Source organism: Martes martes, assembly GCF_963455335.1.
Source record: "Martes martes genome assembly, chromosome: X".
In the NCBI taxonomy this organism is placed as follows: domain Eukaryota; kingdom Metazoa; phylum Chordata; class Mammalia; order Carnivora; family Mustelidae; genus Martes; species Martes martes.
The window spans coordinates 39,984,867-40,001,434 of NC_137897.1; the positions used below are offsets into that span (position 1 = coordinate 39,984,867).

Here is a 16,568-nt window from a genome sequence, read left to right on the forward strand (position 1 = left end):
ACACACAGAGATCACAAGTAGGCAGAGAAGGGGGAAGCAGGCTCCCTGCTGAGCAGAGAGCCCGATGCGGGGCTCGATCCCATGACCGTGGGATCATGACCTGAGCCAAAGGCAGAGGCTTTAACCCACTGAGCCACCCAGCGCCCCTATTGTCAGTCTTTTAAATTTTTGCTACTGAATGGTGAAAATCCCGAATAGAATGGGGCGGTGGAAAAATGGAGGTTCTATGACAGCCCAGTAAGCCAAACTTGTCTCTCTCTTTATAAGCAGAGAAACGTTAAATACACACTGAAGCATGTTGCCGTCTCCGCACCTAGTGACTTTTCTCTTGCTCTTTCCCATTTCACCACATAAGGAAGCTGAGGCTCCAAACAGGAGAATGTAGCCAGTTCAAACACCACAGGCAATTCACACTGTCGGGGAAATAATTAAAAAATAAAAATCTTGTGCCAGCTTGTGAATCCTCTCCACAAAGGTAGAAAAGATTGAAATAGTTTTATTATTGAATAAACATTAAACCAGATGGCAATGTGGAACTCAAGCAATGTGCTAAAGAGCTTTGGAAGAGGGGCGCCTGGGTGGCTCAGTGGGTTAAGCCTCTGCCTTTGGCTCAGGTCATGATCTCAAGGTCCTGGGATGGAGCCCCGCATCAGGCTCTCTGCTCAGCGGGGAGCCTACTTGTGATCTCTCCCTGTCAAATAAATAAATAAAATCTTTAAGAAAGAATTAAAAAAAAATTTTTTAAAAGAGCTTTAAAAAAAAAAAAAAGCTTTGGAAGACAGAAAGAAACATCTATGCAGCCGAGCAGCTCTAATCCATTATATACACATTCTCAAGAATGGCAATTTGTCCTCCAGCAAGAGAACTTGATAGCACTGTTTGCTATCCATAGTTTATCTCCACTTCACCAGGAGATCAGGGTAGCCATCTGCCCTTACCCAAAGGAAAAATAAAACACCTATCTCTTTGACAAGCAGGTTAACAACTTGGGGCCAAGAGCCTAGGTCAAATTCCTACCCAGACGAGGAGATAAGGGTACTAGAGTCGCTGATGTTTACACTTCAAAGAGATGGCTCCAAGGCCCTTGAGAACAACATTACTGGGTAGTGATATGGACAAGAGGCCTATTTAGCTTTTTGCAAGATTTACATACATCTGGAAGGGAGAAGGAAAAAATTTTTACAAGTTTTCTAAAGGAAAAGCTCTAAGAAAAGGGAGGATGGAAAGCCTCATTCACTTTTGACACCAGGGAAAATTCAGCTTTTGAAAAGTTCTTCACCCTACAGAGTGTCTTCACACTTTCCCCTGCTCTGTGCCCCATTCCAGGTCCACACTTCCCCTCCCCTCTTTAACATGGTCATCTATGACTTATCTCCCCCCAAATCCTTACCAAAGCCATTCCTCAAGTAAGCTGCACAGAATGGGGCAGGATGCTTCTGCTAGGGCCAGACACCCCGGCCCCGGCCCGACCTGAGACCCGCTGTTATCAAAAGCTATGACTACAAGTTTCTTAGAACTGGCAAACGTTGCAGTTCTGCGGTCTGATGGCAACTCACTTCAAATACGGTAAAATCGAGACACAGGGAAAGCCCAAATGGGTACCTAGGGCTTCGGGTCACTGGCCAAAAAAAGGGCACTTAAAGATTCCCCGCCCAGATTCAAGAACCCCTAGAGTCAGCCCCAAGTGGCTGAAAAAAATTCCAGCTTTACTCCAGCACGGCACGATGGGGGTTAAAGTCCACTGCGCGGCGCTCTCCACCCAACTGCGCCTGCGCGAGTCCGGACAGGCGAATTTGCCTCAGACCCTGACGTTTCAGGCAGCCCCTCCTAATCCGGAACACGACCCACATTCCGCCGGTCCTGCTTTGACAGGCGTGACCCTAACCCAATAAGGATGGAGAGGTGAATCCGGCGGAGCCAATGGTGAAAGTCCGAGGGGCGGTGGAGGCGGACTCAGCGAGGAAACAAGAAGACAGCCCAAGATGGAGGCGGCGGTGGCCGTAGCGGCCTGACAGGTGAGGGCGGGCCCGGCGGGGTTAGGTTTCTGGAGCGACCGCCGGGCACGGGCAGGGAGCCGGGACCGAAAGCTTAGCTCCAGGATGGCTTCGCCTGGACGCCGGCGCCCCCCGCCCGGAACCGGAGGAGTGGTTTGACCTGGGACGAGACCATCGTCGACAGCGGGGGTGGGGTGGGTAGACAGGAATAGGGGTGCAAGGCTGCGGGGGATGGTTTCGCCCGTCGCGTGTGGCAGTGCGCCTGCGCAGAGCTGGAAGGCCCTCGGTAGGCGGGGCCGGGCTGAATGGGGCCTGGGCTGTGGTGTGCCCGGACTCCCTCTAAACCTCCTTGAGATGTCTTGATGACCCTGCCTTGCCGGCAATGGGGAGTGCGTGGAGCTGTGGTTTACTAGTCGCGACCCACTGGGAGAATGTTTGAGGATTTCTCCGTTATTCCTCTTTAACCCTCCCCAGCCTCCTTCCATTGTCACCAGTAATAGGTCTGTGACCCCTTCATTAGTTAGGGGGGAGTTTGGCCCCCTCCACCCCCGCTTTCAACCTGTTTATCTCACCTCGATAGTGTTTGGTAATGCACCATTTCCCTCCATTCCCCCACGACAGTGTCTGGTGATGTCCATTATCCATACTTCTCCCCACTACAGTCCCTTCAGCACAGTTTCTGCTGAGACCCTATGAAGTCCCCATCATAGTCTGATGACAGCCATTAGCCACCTAACTGTTTGAGAGCCTGCCATCGTTACAGCCCAGGGCTTAGGGATTCCCCCAGGGCCCCTAAGAACACCGTTTGGTGTGGTTCCCATTTCCCCCCAACTAAGGGCAGTATCTGATGATCTCTTCCATTTCTTTCCCATCATCCTGTCTGTGACTCCTCCCTCACCACAGTATCTGGTAACCACCCTTTCTCCATTAAAAAGCCAGGACAGCCTGTTCATGTCCTTTATGGACGTGACACGCCCAACTGCAGTGTGGTTTGACTTCCTTGTTACCCCCCAGCACAGAGACTGGGTACGCCTGTGCCCTCCAGGACAGTATGTGCTGCCTCTCCTTGTGTCGTTACTCCCCTCTCCTCTGCCCCCACCCTATGCAGTGAATCCTAGACCTTGGCCCTTAAAATAGTGAGACAAACAACAGGAGAGCAGCCTGAGCAGAGGAGAGACTGGATGAGTTCGAGGTGTTTACAAGACCCCTTGGCCTTTGTGTGTAGATTGGGCAACAGCGGGGAGGGGGTGATGTGGAGCCTGGACATTGAAATTTTTTTTGTCCCTGCCACTTTGCTTCCAGACTGTCATTACTGGACCTCTGAATTCCTCCTGTGTTCTAGGAGCCCCATGGCACCTGCTCAGCCCCACCTCAACCCGTCTTGACAAAGTCCTAGGCTCCATGGAGCCACCACGGGGCCCCCCTGCCAACGGGGCCGAGCCGTCCCGGGCAGTGGGCACTGTCAAAGTATATTTGCCCAACAAGCAACGCACGGTGGTGAGTCTGACGGGCAAATCTGGCAGGAGGTCGGGGCGGATCCAGTTGTGACTGGGGGTGGGGGGGAGGAGGCTTCTACAGAGGCCGGGCAGAGTCGGCTGGGGCCCATGTTGGGCACTGACCACCCCTTCCATCCCCCGTGTGCACACACAAATGCATAGGTGACTGTCCGGGATGGCATGAGTGTCTACGACTCTCTAGACAAGGCCCTCAAGGTACGGGGTCTCAATCAGGATTGCTGTGTGGTCTACCGGCTCATCGAGGGGTAAGTGTGCCCCCACCCTGCCACTTCGCCTCCCTCCACTGGGCTCCCCAGCCTCCCATCCCCTCCTCGGAGGCCCCTGACTCCTTCCCTCTGTCGTGCAGTGTGCCGTTAGTCTTTCCTTAAGCTCAGTGAATCCATGAGTGCTTGCAGCTTTTGTTTCATAACTTCATTTGTTCATCGGCCTTTGAGGCCAGCAGCTCGTCTCTCCTTGGCCCTCAGGTCCTTGCCCAGCTCCTGCACCCCATGTGGGAGTTCGTCTGTGGTGTTCTTTCACGATTTCATCTGTTTGCCAGCTCTCTGCATCCTCTGCTTCCTCATTCTCGGTCGGTCTGCCGAGCTGGGCCATGCCGGCCTTCCATTTATTCCTCTGTCCTGGGCTTCCTGAACTGTTTGATTCCATGCCCACGTGGCTTTTTATTTGTCATCTCAGTGCCGATCGGCCACTTTTTTAGGGGCTTGCTGAGTGCTTCTGAGATTTCGTGGCTTATTCCCCCTCACCTTGTGGTTAAGAGCATGGACTCTTGACGCTGGCCAGCCACTCACAGTCCTTGGTGGCCTTGGCCCAGTGACTTGAATCCCTCTGAGCCTCCGTTTCCTCATCTGTAAAATGGGGGTTAGTAAGATAGTAAGTAGTTCCTAGAGTTGCCGTGATGAAAATGAAACACATCAGATGTTGCTCCATGGATGGTGGGCGTGGAGGGACTTTTGGGGGTTCCCTTCCTCCCACAATCTCTGTCCACCCTCTCACTCACTGCCTTCCATGCTTCGTACAGGCGAAAGACAGTCACCGCCTGGGACACGGCCATTGCCCCCCTGGATGGAGAGGAGCTCATTGTAGAGGTCCTCGAAGATGTTCCACTGACCATGCACAATTTTGTGAGTGTGGAGTGGAGAGTTGGGGCAGACTGTGGGCATGGGGCGGGGAGGTTCCTTGACCAGGCCTCAACCTTCCCTGCTCTGTGGCAGCAGGTACGGAAGACGTTCTTCAGCCTGGCATTCTGTGACTTCTGCCTTAAGTTTCTGTTCCACGGCTTCCGCTGCCAAACCTGTGGCTACAAGTTCCACCAGCATTGTTCCTCTAAAGTCCCCACAGTCTGTGTTGACATGAGCACCAACTGCCGACAGTGAGCCTGGCCTATGGTGGGTGGGGGAATGGGGATGACAGACGCCACAAGGTTCTTACAGATAGCTGACCCTTGTCCTCTTGCTCCATCCCCTTAAATGCCCTCAAGGTTCTACCACAGTGTCCAGGATTTGTCCGGAGGCTCCAGACAGCACGAGGTTCCCTCGAACCGTCCCCTGAATGAGCCGCTAACCCCTCAGGGTCCCAGGTAGGGATGCCTTAGCTGAAGGCCTGTTGTCGGGAGAAAAAGATCTGGAGGCCTTTGTAGATCACAAGCCGTACTTCATTCATTTGTTTATTTGCACACATTTATTGAGCACCTATAGGTGTGGAGTTTTAGGACCTTTGGCAAGTCACCTAATCTTTCTGGGCCACAGTTTTCTCGTCTACAAAGAGGGGATAATAATACTTTTTACCACATAGCGTTCTGGTGAGAATTTAAATTTGTTAAGGTGTACCCAGTGCTTAGAACAAGATCTGGTAGAGAATAAGAAGTCCTTATTAGGGGCACCTGGGTGACTCAGTGGATTAAAGCCTCTGCCTTCAGCTCAGGTCATGATCCCAGGGTCCTGGGATCGAGCCCCGCATCTGGCTCTCTGCTCAACAGGGAGCCTGCTTCCCTCTCTCTCTGTCTGCCTCTCTGCCTACTTGTGATCTCTGTCTGTCAAATAAATAAATAAAATCTTTTTTAAAAAAGTCCTTATTAATTACAAGGACATATATATAAGTATCTAACTATTTCGTTAATTCTTACAGTATAATCATGCTCAAGCCTTTCCATTTTGAAATACATACTATTTTTTATCGTAAATTCCCTTTTCTCTTTTATGTTCAGTATTACAATACTGTAGTATTTCTTTTTTTTAAAAGATTTTATTTATTTATTTGACAAAGAGAGACAGCGAGAGAGAACACAAGCAGGGGGAGTGGGAGAGGGAGAAGCAGGCTTTCCACCGAGCAGGGAACCTGATGTGGGGCTCAATCCCAGGAACTTGGGATCACAACCTGAGCCAAAGGCAAACGCTTAACCGACTGAGCCACCCAGGCGCTCCAATACTGTAGTATTTCTATATTAAAGCATATTATTGCTCTAAGATAGCACAAATTTATAAAATACACATTGTATTTGTCTGTATATTATAGGATGTATTCATATGGTATATTAATATATCATGTGTTCTATGTATACTATATAATATAAAACACATTTTTATGCAACATAATATAGTATAGGGCATTATGTTACTTTTAATTATGGGTATATGTGGATTACCTATGCATTTCATTTCAGGATAGTGAAAGGAACATTTAAAAATACATTTGTGGGGCTTTTGGGTGACTCAGTCGTTAAGCGTCTGCCTTCGGTTCAGGTCATGATCCCAGGGTCCTGGGATCAAGTCCCACATTGGGCTCCCTACTCATCGGGAAGCTTGCTTCTCCCTCTCCCAGTCCCCCTGCTTGTGTTCCTGCTCTTGCCATCTCTCTCTGTCAAATAAATAAATAAAATATTTAAAAAATAGATATAATAAAAATTAAAAATAAAAATGCATTTGTGACATCAAAATATATATAACATATATCTTTTTTTAAAAGATTTTATTTATTTATTTTACTGACAGAGATCACAGGTAGGCAGAGAGGCAGCCAGAGGGAGAGGAAGGGAAGCAGGCTCCCTGCTGAGCAGGGAGCCTGATGGGGGGCTTGATCCCAGGACCCTGGGATCATGACCTGAGCCGAAGGCAGAGGCTTTAACCCACTGAGCCACCCAGGCGCCCCTATAACATATATCTTTATGTATTTACATCTACGTATAACATACACAGTTGACCCTTGAACAGCATGGGCTTGAACTGCGTGTGTCTACTTACATGTGGATTTTTTACATGCAGTATTATAAATGTATTTTCTCTTATGATTTTCTTAGAAACATTTTCTTTAGCTTACTCTTATCGTAAGCATACAGTATATAATACATAAAACATACAGAATATATGCGTAATCGGCTATTTATGTTATCACTAAGGCTTCTGGTCAGTAGTAGGCTCTTAGTGGTTAAGTTTTTGGGGAGTCAGAAGTTATACATGGACGTTCACCTGGGCAGGGGGTCGGTGGTGCCCCTAATTCCTACATTGTTCAAGGGTCCGCTGTGTAATGTTACTGCAGTACACGTATTTGGAAACATTGGTATCTTAATACAGATAATATGTTATATATTATATAACAACGTATTTGAGTAGTGCACACAGTTAGAAGATATTACATATTACTTTCTTCCCCCCTATGTTGTGTGGCTTGCTGTTCCTCCTTTAGGTCTTTACTCAGATGTCCCCTTGGGGAAGCCTTTCCAGATATCACCCATGACACTTTCTGTCTCCTTGTGTTGCTTCGTTTTTTTTCTTTATTGTACCTGTCACCAATGGACATATTAAATATTCTTCTTCTTCTTCTTCTTTTTTTTTTTTTTTTGGCGCTCTCTCCTCACTGGAACATCAGCCCCATGAGGGCAGGAACTTGTTTTCGTTTTGCCCATAGTTTTATTTCCACTACCTAGAATGCTCTCTGCCAGAGGGCAGGCCCCCAGTAAGTGGCTCTTGAGGAAACGAATGGCAATAGCAACAGTAGGCGGTGACTCTGAGCTACACATACGTTTACAGGGCTGGGGGGGCAGCTTTCCTTGTTCTCGCGTTCATCCCACAGTGATTTCCCAGCCTTTACCCCCCCTCCAGCTCCTGCGCCCCACACCGAGACCCCGAGCATTTTCCCTTCCCCATGCCGGCCAACGCCCCGCTCCAGCGCATCCGCTCCACATCCACTCCCAACGTCCACATGGTCAGCACCACAGCCCCCACGGACTCCAGCCTCATCCAGGTTGGTGGCGAGGGGGTCGTTGCCCGAGGGCACTGGGCCGAGGAGAGAGCCGTTCCTCTTGGCTCCTGTGTGCCCTCTCTGACTCCCGGCCCTCTTCTTCCAGCTCACTACCCAGAGTTTCGGCACCGATGGTGAGTCCACCCCACCCACCCCATGCCTGTGCCTTGCACCCCCTCACCCTCGCACCACCTCTGCTCACACCTCCCCCACAATGATCGCAGCTGCCGGTAGTAGAGGTGGTGGTGATGGAGCCCCCCGGGGGAGCCCCAGCCCGGCCAGCGTGCCTTCGGGGAGGAAGTCCCCCCATTCCAAGTCCCCGTCGGAGCAGCGGGAGCGGAAGTCCTTGGCCGATGACAAGAAGAAAGTGGTAAGCTCCAGGGGAGCCTTTGCTGGGGGCGCCACAGGCTGAGTGATGAGGGAAGCGGGCAGGCCCCTGAGATGCCGCCCATGTGGCCCACAGAAGAATCTGGGGTACCGGGACTCGGGCTATTACTGGGAGGTGCCGCCCAGCGAGGTGCAGCTGCTGAAGAGGATCGGGACAGGCTCGTTTGGCACCGTGTTTCGTGGGCGGTGGCATGGCGATGTGGCCGTGAAGGTGCTCAAGGTGGCCCAACCCACAGCTGAGCAGGCCCAGGCCTTCAAGAACGAGATGCAGGTGCTCAGGTGAGATGACACGTGTGTGGGGCGGGGCAGAGGGACGGGGCGCCTCCCCGGGGAAAGGCCAAGCTGGGGTGCTTCCCGCAGGTCAGCTGCGTTTGCGTTGTGTTAATGAGCTCTTTCTCAATCAGGGAATGTCCCTTTCCCCTCTGGGAAATGGCTTTGTTTCAAGGCCCTCTGATGATGGTACTGTTTGCATTCCGGTTGATACTGATATTAACTAATGTCTCCGCCTCCAAAACGTGCATCTTCTTATTTGCCTGGCACTGAAGTGGGTATGGCCGAGGCCGGCCATGTTACCACGTGCCTTCACATTCATAGCATGATGTTAAGCACATTGCCAGGAAGCCTCGGGCCCCTCCTTCCCCTCTGCTTGTGTTACATTGTTAGCAGTAGGTTTATCCTGCTGGATTCCTGTTACTAATCACAGTCATGCCATGATTTAAAGAACGGTGGGTGTTGTTTCACTTGATTTAGTCCTTGTTTCATTAATGGTTGTAATTCTCTGCTTAATATGTCCCTCATACTATATCAGTTCATTTGCCCTGAGAAGCCCTGGTGTTCCTCTTCTGCCACTCTAGTTACTACCTACCACTCCTGGGCTTGCTGATGTGGTCGTGCCCTCTGACCAATGGGCACAGGTACATTACAGAGTTGATGTTCTCGTAATTTCTTGTGCCATTTTAACATTTATCCTCATTATGGACACCGCGGTAAGAAAACTTTTATTCTCTGTTCCTCTCTGCGAAATGATTTGAGCCCACTGCTAGCCTGCATCACATTAATATTTTAACCATAACTGGACCACTGTGAAGAGTGCTCCTGTCCTCTGTTACCCACTGTGACATGAGCAAAATTGCAGAGCACTGTTGGTGTTCGCATTTGTGTTGCAATTATACCTGCGGTGACTCCTTTTATAAGGAGGGAAGGTGTCCTCCTAAACCAGAGGAGGGGGGTCTGTTCACTGTGATGCAGTTTCTTTGAGGTAGACTCAGGCACCGAGTGGCAGTAACGAGGACAGTGACATTTTCAGGGTGCTTAGCTCTGGTAGGTGCTGTTCCAAGTGCCTTACAGATCATTTGGTACCCGTTCTTGCCAATATCCCTATAAGGTAGCTAGTATAATGATCATAGTTTTGCAGTTGAGGAAGGTGAGGCACCAAGAGGTTAAGTGTCATTCCTAAGGTTGCACAGTGAGTACCTGGGGAAGCCTGGATTGGAACACAGGATCTAATCTGAGTCTTAACTCCAAGCTCTATACTTCTGAGCCTCTCGTGGCAATTAACAGGAAATAGTCACACGTTACTGGGTATCTTTACTGGCATCTGTCAGTATCAGGCTGCTGTATCAATGAAGAAGGTTGGCATTCCACTCTCTTGTCTGTAAAATGGTCACAGGCCCAGGTCACGGTCAAGGTTGGAGGTTGGCAGGTGTTGATGACGGAGAGCCACTGGTCGATAGAGGGGCGGGGTGGGGGTGGGCAGTAGTCTCTCTCTCCTGCTTCTGTTGGGAGACTCGGCTGAGGAAGCTTGGGGACATACGCCACCCCCACCAGGAGGGAATCCCCGCCCATCAAGCGTATCTCACAAATGCACTGAGTCTGGTGGCAGTCTGGCCCTGAGCCTCCTGAAAGGGCGGAAGTGCTGACAGAGGGCAGCAGTGAATAGCCCCGTTCCTGATGCTCCGAAAGTGAGTGATGGTTGCTCTTTTTCCTTCCTGTCCTGGTACTGCCCTCCCTGCCTGTAGGAAGACCCGTCACGTCAATATCTTGCTGTTCATGGGCTTCATGACCCGGCCGGGATTTGCCATCATCACGCAGTGGTGTGAGGGCTCCAGCCTCTACCACCACCTGCACGTGGCCGACACTCGCTTCGACATGGTCCAGCTCATCGACGTGGCCCGGCAGACTGCCCAGGGCATGGAGTGAGCCTCCCGGCCTGGGGACAAAGGGGGGGTGGCAGAGGCTTGGGGTGGGGAGAGGAGGTAACCCCCCGGCCAATCTGCCTTCCACTTCCACCCCTACAGCTACCTCCACGCCAAGAACATCATTCATCGAGATCTCAAGTCTAACAGTATCTGCCTGTCCCAGCTGGGCTGGGGTTGGGGCTTAGCGGGGTGGCTCTTATTGGGGGCCTTCTGGGAATGCATGGAAGGGTCACGTGGCATGTGGCTTAATAGGGCCTCTAAGGCGGGGGCAGTCTCTTGGTCAGGCTCAAGGCTGTGGCTGGTTTTGGTGCTGTTGTTGGGGACTTTGGGCAGGGTCCAAGGTTTGGGAGCTGTGGAGGGCATGGCAAGTCTGAAGCCCCACTCGAGGTGCTTCCTGGTCAGGAGTCATGGGGTGGGAGCTAGCATAAGGGGCAATAATTGGGAGTTCCCTACCTAAGTCAAGATTGTAGCTAGTTTGTATGATATGGGGGGCTTCTGGTCAGGGTCAGGGGCAAGACTGGTGTGGGGGCATCAGTGGGAACCGCCCAGTCAGGATGGGAGATGTGGCTGTTGGGAGCTCCTGTAGTGGCCCTTGACCCTGGTGGACATCTTCCTACATGAGGGGCTCACAGTGAAGATTGGTGACTTTGGCCTGGCCACAGTGAAGACACGGTGGAGTGGGGCCCAGCCCTTGGAGCAGCCCTCGGGCTCCGTGCTATGGATGGTGAGTTGGGCCAGGCTGGACTGGGGCCATCTGGGTAGGAGCTTGGGTGACTGGGGCGGGATGGGGGGAGCTGAGTGGGGATGGGAATGCTTGTGCCAGATGGGGGTGTCTAGACTGCTCATGCTTTGCCTCACATGGGTGCTCTGAGTTGTACCCAGTGTGGCTGGTGGGATCTGGGAGTGCGGCCGGCCATTGGCTGACCTCCGTGGTCCCCCTGCCTGGTCTGGTCTGCCCTATTGAAGGCGGCTGAGGTGATCCGTATGCAGGACCCGAACCCCTACAGCTTCCAGTCGGATGTCTACGCCTATGGGGTTGTGCTCTATGAGCTCATGACCGGCTCGCTGCCTTACAGCCACATTGGCAGCCGTGACCAGGTGAGCCCCACACGTCACCCACAATCTCCCAGGCAGAGGAATCCTTTCAGCCTCCAAAGCCCAGACTTCCTCCTTTGTAAAGACCAAGAATGCCACACTTCCCCCCAGAAACCCAAAATCTTCTGGGCTGAGAACTCTCAGAATCCTCTGGTCTTCCCTACCTAGAATCCCCTCCTTCCCTACACATCGACAATCCTCTGGGTTCTTGAGGTCCAGAACCCCCGGAATCTCTTCTACCCAGAACCGGCCATGCCCCCCAAACACCCAGAAGCCCTCTGGGGCTCTGGATACCTACAGTACTCCAGTACCTCCAGTACTCCAAATCTCCCAAGTCCCAAAGCCCAGCATCCCATTTCTCCCAATGACAGAAGCCGCCTGTGCTTCTGGATTACTCACAATTACCCACAGTCATTCAGGCCTTGGGTATCTGCCAGGCTTTCGGGGCCCTGGAACCCATGGTACTCTGGGTCCCAGGCTCTCCCAAGTTCTCCAGGTTGAAGGCCTGGAATCTTCCAGGCCCTTAGAAACCTGGGGTCCTCTAGGCTCTAAGAACCGAGCACTCACAATCCTACAGGCCACATGGACCCATAGTTCTCTAGGCCCCAGACCCCCGCAGAAATACAGGCCCCTGAGGTTTTGACTCCCCTAGCTCCTCCCAGACCCAGAATTTCATGTTTCCCCTGACTCAGTAGGCTTGTAAGCCCCTAGAAACCTGTGAGGTCAGGGATACCTGTAATTTTGGATTTCCCCCAAGCTTCAATCCCTCTGTTCTGCAGAGAAGCCCTGTGCTCAGAGACCCAGTGTCCTTGGATCCAGTGGATCCCCATAGCACTCCAGATCCCAATACCCAGAGTGCCCTAGTTTCCCCCAAAAGGAGCCCCAAAGCCCCTTTAGAGCCACAATTCCCTCAGCCTCCCAGCCCACAACTCCAGACCACCCCATTCCTGTCCCTCCAGATTATCTTTATGGTGGGCCGTGGCTATCTGTCCCCGGACCTCAGCAAAATCTCCAGCAACTGCCCCAAAGCCATGCGGCGCCTGCTGTCTGACTGCCTCAAGTTCCAGAGGGAGGAACGTCCCCTCTTCCCCCAGGTGGGCCGGGCAGGAGGGTTGGACACACTGGGGAGGGTGAGTCTGAGGAGGAGGAGGACTCTGAGGTGTCCGTGGGAATTGTGCGAGTTCAAGGCTCTGAAGTGAGTGTGTGTGTGTGTGTGTGTGTGTGTGTGTGCATGTGTGCTTCCCCTGTAGGCTGGGGTTTGTGGCTGTCGGGGTGCCTACATGGCTCTGGACACCCCCCTAACCTGCCCCTGCCCCCAGATCCTGGCCACGATTGAGCTGCTGCAGCGGTCACTCCCCAAGATTGAGCGGAGTGCCTCTGAACCCTCCTTGCACCGCACCCAGGCTGATGAGTTGCCTGCCTGCCTCCTCAGCGCGGCCCGCCTCGTGCCTTAGGCCCTGCCCCCAGCGGCCAGGGAACCCATCTCAGCCTGCCACGCCAAGGAGCCCTGCCCACCAGCCAGCCAATGTTCTGTTTCTGCCCTAATAACTGCCTCAGGATCCCCCCATCCCCCTCCCGGGAGATGAGGGTGTCCCCATGTGCTTTTCCAGCTCCTCTGGAATTGGGGGACCCCCAAAGACCAATACCCCTGCTTCCTCTGTAATTTGGTTTCCTCTTGGCTTTGGGGATACTTCTAAATTTGGGAGCTCCTCCATCTGCAATGGCTGGGATTTGTGGCAGGGGTTCCACTCAGAACCTCTCTGGAATTTGTGCCTGATGTGCCTTCCACTGGATTTTGGGGTCCCCAGCACCCCCTGTGGATTTAGGGGGGTCCCCTCTGTGTCTTCCCCACCATTCAAGGACTCCCCTCTTCACCAAGAAGCACAGAATTCTGCTGGGCCTTTGCTTGTTTATTTTGCTTCCCGACTCTTCTCATGGGGTTCAGAGCCGCTGAAGGGTGGGGGGTGAGTCCAGGCAAGGATTGGTTGAGGGGGGAGTGCGGACCACACAAACAGCGCCACTGCACGCATCACCACAGGCAGCACGATGAACGAAGACCACATATGCCAAGCACGGCACGAGAGGAGGCCACGTCAGTCACAGACACAGACATCACGGCAAAGGTGGGGAAGTGGAGGACCACTGGCCCTCCATGTGCAAAGGATTCTGGGAAGATGGTTAGAGTTTGCATATTTAAAGATAGCTGTCAGAGGCAGGAAAGTGGGAGTATGGGTCCCTGGGGAACAGAAGGGTCCTAGCAGTGGGAGGACCTCCCAGTGTGTTGGAAAGGGGCTGGGGGCGGGTAGGAGAAATCTTTGTGGGTTTGGATAGTGGCATCTGACGAGGCGGCTCTCCAGAGATGGGACATCCATGGAGGGGCTCCAGGGCAGGGGTTTCTTAAGGATTTCGGAAATTCTGATGGGGAACAAGGCATACTTGAGAGATCCAGGACCAGGAGTACGGTTTTCCGAGAATTCCAGGGCTCTGGGAGGGGACTGAGTGGTGTGAGGGCCAGAACGGGTTGCCTGGTATTTGGGAGCTTCTGGGAAGGAAAGTGCACTCTGGGGGGCCAGGAGTAGAGGTCTTCAGGAATTTGGAGGTTCTAAAACTGAAAAGTCTTGAGGTGGCGGGGACTGGGCTTTTAAAGGGACTTGGGAATTCCAAAAGTGGGACCTGGAGTTAGGACCAAGAGAGGTTTCCCCAGGGAGTAGGGCATTCAGCGGAGTGAGAAGAGGGGTCTCGGACCAGGAGAGGGCTTCTCAAGGGATTTGGAGACTCCAAAAGTGAGAAATGGATTCAGGGCCCAGAGAGGGGTTGCCCAGGAGGAATTAAGGGTTCTCAGGGTGGGGTGTCAGTCGGAGAAGAGGCTGGCGAAAGACTTCCTCAGGCTGCGGATGGTCTCAGCTTTCACCTCGTCCTGGCTAAGGCTGGGCCTGGGCGGGGCTGGTTCTGGAAGGTTGAAGGCATTGGTCAGAGACTGGGATTTGCTAGAGAGAGACAAGGTGGAGGCATGGGAGGAAGGGGGGGGAGGAAGGGAGGAAGGGGAGAGAAACACAATGTTACCCCAGGCCCGGCCCAGCCCTGCCCCTCTAGTCCTGGGGCTGTGCCTGTGACCCGCCCCCCACCACCACCACCATCACAGGCCTGGACCCTGATGGATCCTCAGGTGGAGTGGGGGAGCCCTGGGCCAGGCTGGGAGGACTTGGGTCTAGGGGGAAGTCGGGGCTTAGTGGGAAGAGTCCTGGGCTGAACCGCCTCCACATTCTAGGCTGGACTGGGAGGAGTGGCAGGTGAAGACGGGCGGGGAGCTTTCCAGTCTGGGGGAGGAGTCCCGGAGGGAGGGTGGTGGGGTTTGCACCCAGGACAGGCTAGTGGGGGGTGGGGGTCTCCCTTAGGGGAGTGGTTGTGTGTGGCATGGACAACTTTCGAGCTAAGGTGCGGGGGAGGTCTGGAGCGGACCAGAAGAGGTAGAGAGGACGGTGTGATGATTTGGGGGGAGACTGAGATGGCCCAGAAAGGAGCCTAGGGAAAGCATGAGGGCAGCTGGGAAGAGCACGAAGTGATGGGAGGACTGTGAATTGGGCCAGGAGGAGTTTGGGGGTTTGCCTGGGAGGAGTCCGTTTGGGCAGGAGAAGGGTGAGTTTTGCTGGGAAGGCTCCAGACGGGCGGGGAGGAAGATCTGCTGGGCAGGGAGATACTCAGGGAGGGTCAGCAAGGCGCCTGGGTTGGGCCTAGAGGGGCTGGGGGAGGGGGCTTTCCCAGGGGCCTATTTGGAGGACAAAAAGAAAAACAAGTTTCTCTGGAATTCTGGCTCGAATCTCTGGGAGGGAGGGCAGGAGCCCCCAGGAACTGGGGCGAGGTTGGGGGGTGGATAGCTTGGAGGAGGGTTCTGCTCAGACTGGAGATGGAACTCTCAGGACTCCCTGTATGGGACCTGGGTCCGAGGAGCCTGGGAGCTGGGGCCACTCTCCTGGTTCGGGAGCCTGTTTTATGAGCAGCAAGGCGAGGGCTGCCGTGGGGTCCTCTTACTTGAGCTGGGGGTGCGGGGGTCCCCCGGCAGTGGCGGGTGGTGGCACATCCTGGCTGGGTTTCTGGGCCAGCTGTGGCTTGGTGGGTCGTCCAGCAGGGCCCGGGCCACTGGGCCGCGGCTGCTGCGTGGTGGGTGGCCCAGTGCGGGGCATGGGACCCGCCTGGCTGGCCTGGCGTGTGGGGCCAGCAGGGCCCGGGGGTTTCTGGGGTGGGCCCTGGCGCTGCTGACCACTCGGCGGGGCCCCCGAGGCCTTTGGCGGAGCCTGACCAGAGACGGATGTCTGACGGGTAGCCTGTGGGGGTCCCGCCTGGCGCTGGGGAGATGGGGAGGCAGGGGGGCGGGCTGCTGGAGGTGCCCCAGGGCCTCCTGCCACCGGCCGGGATTGGCGGCCTTGACCCTGGGTCAGTGGTGGGGCCTGGGACACAGGCTGCTGGGGTGCTGATGTGGGACTTGGTAGGCGCTGGGGCAGGGGACTGCCAGCTGGGGGTCCGAGGCCCGAAAGGTGCTGTTGGCCCTGCGGGGGCGGGCGCTGCTGCAACGGGGGTCCCTGGCGTTGGGGGCCTGGGCCCGGCTGTGGAGGGCCACCTGAGGAACAGAAAAAGTGCACACGTGAGAGGCGTGGGGGGGGGGTTGGTTGCCAGTCCCGTAGGGGCCCCGGAAGCTGGTCCCTCACTTACCTTGTGGTGGGGGTCGTTGCTGAGCCGGAGGCCCCGAGGGCTGCTGGGAGGTCTGGCGGCCCAAGGGCAGGGCCCCTGGGGACGGAGTCTGCGGCAGAGGAGCAGAGCAGGAAAGGTTCAAAATAGTTACCGACCAGCCTGAGCCTCGGCCAATCAAAATGACACGGGCTCCCCCTGCGCTGGGTGTTGCCGAGTCTGTGGCTGAGCTGAGGGGATGTGGGGCTGTGTGTGTTTGGCGGGGGGCTAGTTCCCAGGGGGTGGCTGGGAGGCACTCAGGGTGGGGGGAATCAGGATAGCGGCTGCTTTATCATGTTTTAAAACCGCTGGTCATTGCTGCCACACATGGGTCATGGCTGTGCCCTCTGCCTGCTGCTGATTAGCTCTGTGGTGGCGTGACCCGGGGCTGGCCGGCCCGCCACCAGCCTCCTCGGGCCAGC

The 16,568-nt window shown here is 54.3% G+C and overlaps 2 protein-coding genes across 5 annotated transcripts in view; one reads left to right on the forward strand and one right to left on the reverse strand.

The window, feature by feature from the left end:
- The first annotated feature begins 1,958 nt into the window (after positions 1-1,958).
- ARAF (A-Raf proto-oncogene, serine/threonine kinase) lies at positions 1,959-13,322 on the forward strand. 3 transcript variants are annotated; one of them, XM_080795040.1, is made up of 16 exons: positions 1,959-2,015; positions 3,297-3,491; positions 3,653-3,756; positions 4,530-4,632; positions 4,726-4,880; positions 4,989-5,087; positions 7,588-7,747; positions 7,851-7,878; positions 7,969-8,114; positions 8,208-8,410; positions 10,150-10,326; positions 10,429-10,475; positions 10,935-11,053; positions 11,296-11,427; positions 12,384-12,518; positions 12,744-13,322. In XM_080795040.1, the coding sequence occupies exons 2-16, from the start codon at positions 3,396-3,398 to the stop codon at positions 12,876-12,878; spliced, it is 1,839 nt and encodes a 612-aa protein (XP_080651166.1). In that variant the 5' UTR covers positions 1,959-2,015; positions 3,297-3,395; the 3' UTR covers positions 12,879-13,322. The 3 variants fall into 3 exon arrangements, with proteins under 3 accessions (XP_080651166.1, XP_080651168.1, XP_080651167.1); XM_080795042.1 differs by having other exon boundaries at positions 7,606-7,747; XM_080795041.1 differs by having other exon boundaries at positions 1,965-2,015; positions 3,337-3,491.
- The window catches only part of SYN1 (synapsin I), a gene marked incomplete at its 5' end in the record, with an annotated part of 46,530 nt that continues 43,279 nt past the window's right edge, over positions 13,318-16,568 (reverse strand). Inside the window, 3 exons of one of the 2 annotated variants that reach the window (XM_080795039.1) lie at positions 13,318-14,373; positions 15,454-16,039; positions 16,132-16,219. In XM_080795039.1, the coding sequence (XP_080651165.1) occupies positions 14,346-14,373; positions 15,454-16,039; positions 16,132-16,219 (702 nt within the window). In that variant the 3' untranslated portion in view covers positions 13,318-14,345. Of the gene's footprint in view, positions 14,412-15,453; positions 16,040-16,131; positions 16,220-16,568 lie in introns of both variants that reach the window. The other variant, XM_080795038.1, reaches the window with a different exon arrangement.

What these genes read in the sequence shown, in the direction of transcription:
- ARAF (XM_080795040.1), top strand. Translation starts at nt 3,396, where the DNA reads ATGGAGCCACCACGGGGCCCCCCTGCCAACGGGGCCGAGCCGTCCCGG. An exon ending in GTCTACCGGCTCATCGAGGG is followed by an intron (nt 3,757 to 4,529) that starts GTAAGTGTGCCC and finishes TGCTTCGTACAG; the next exon opens with GCGAAAGACAGTCACCGCCT. An exon ending in CCGATGACAAGAAGAAAGTG is followed by an intron (nt 8,115 to 8,207) that starts GTAAGCTCCAGG and finishes TGTGGCCCACAG; the next exon opens with AAGAATCTGGGGTACCGGGA.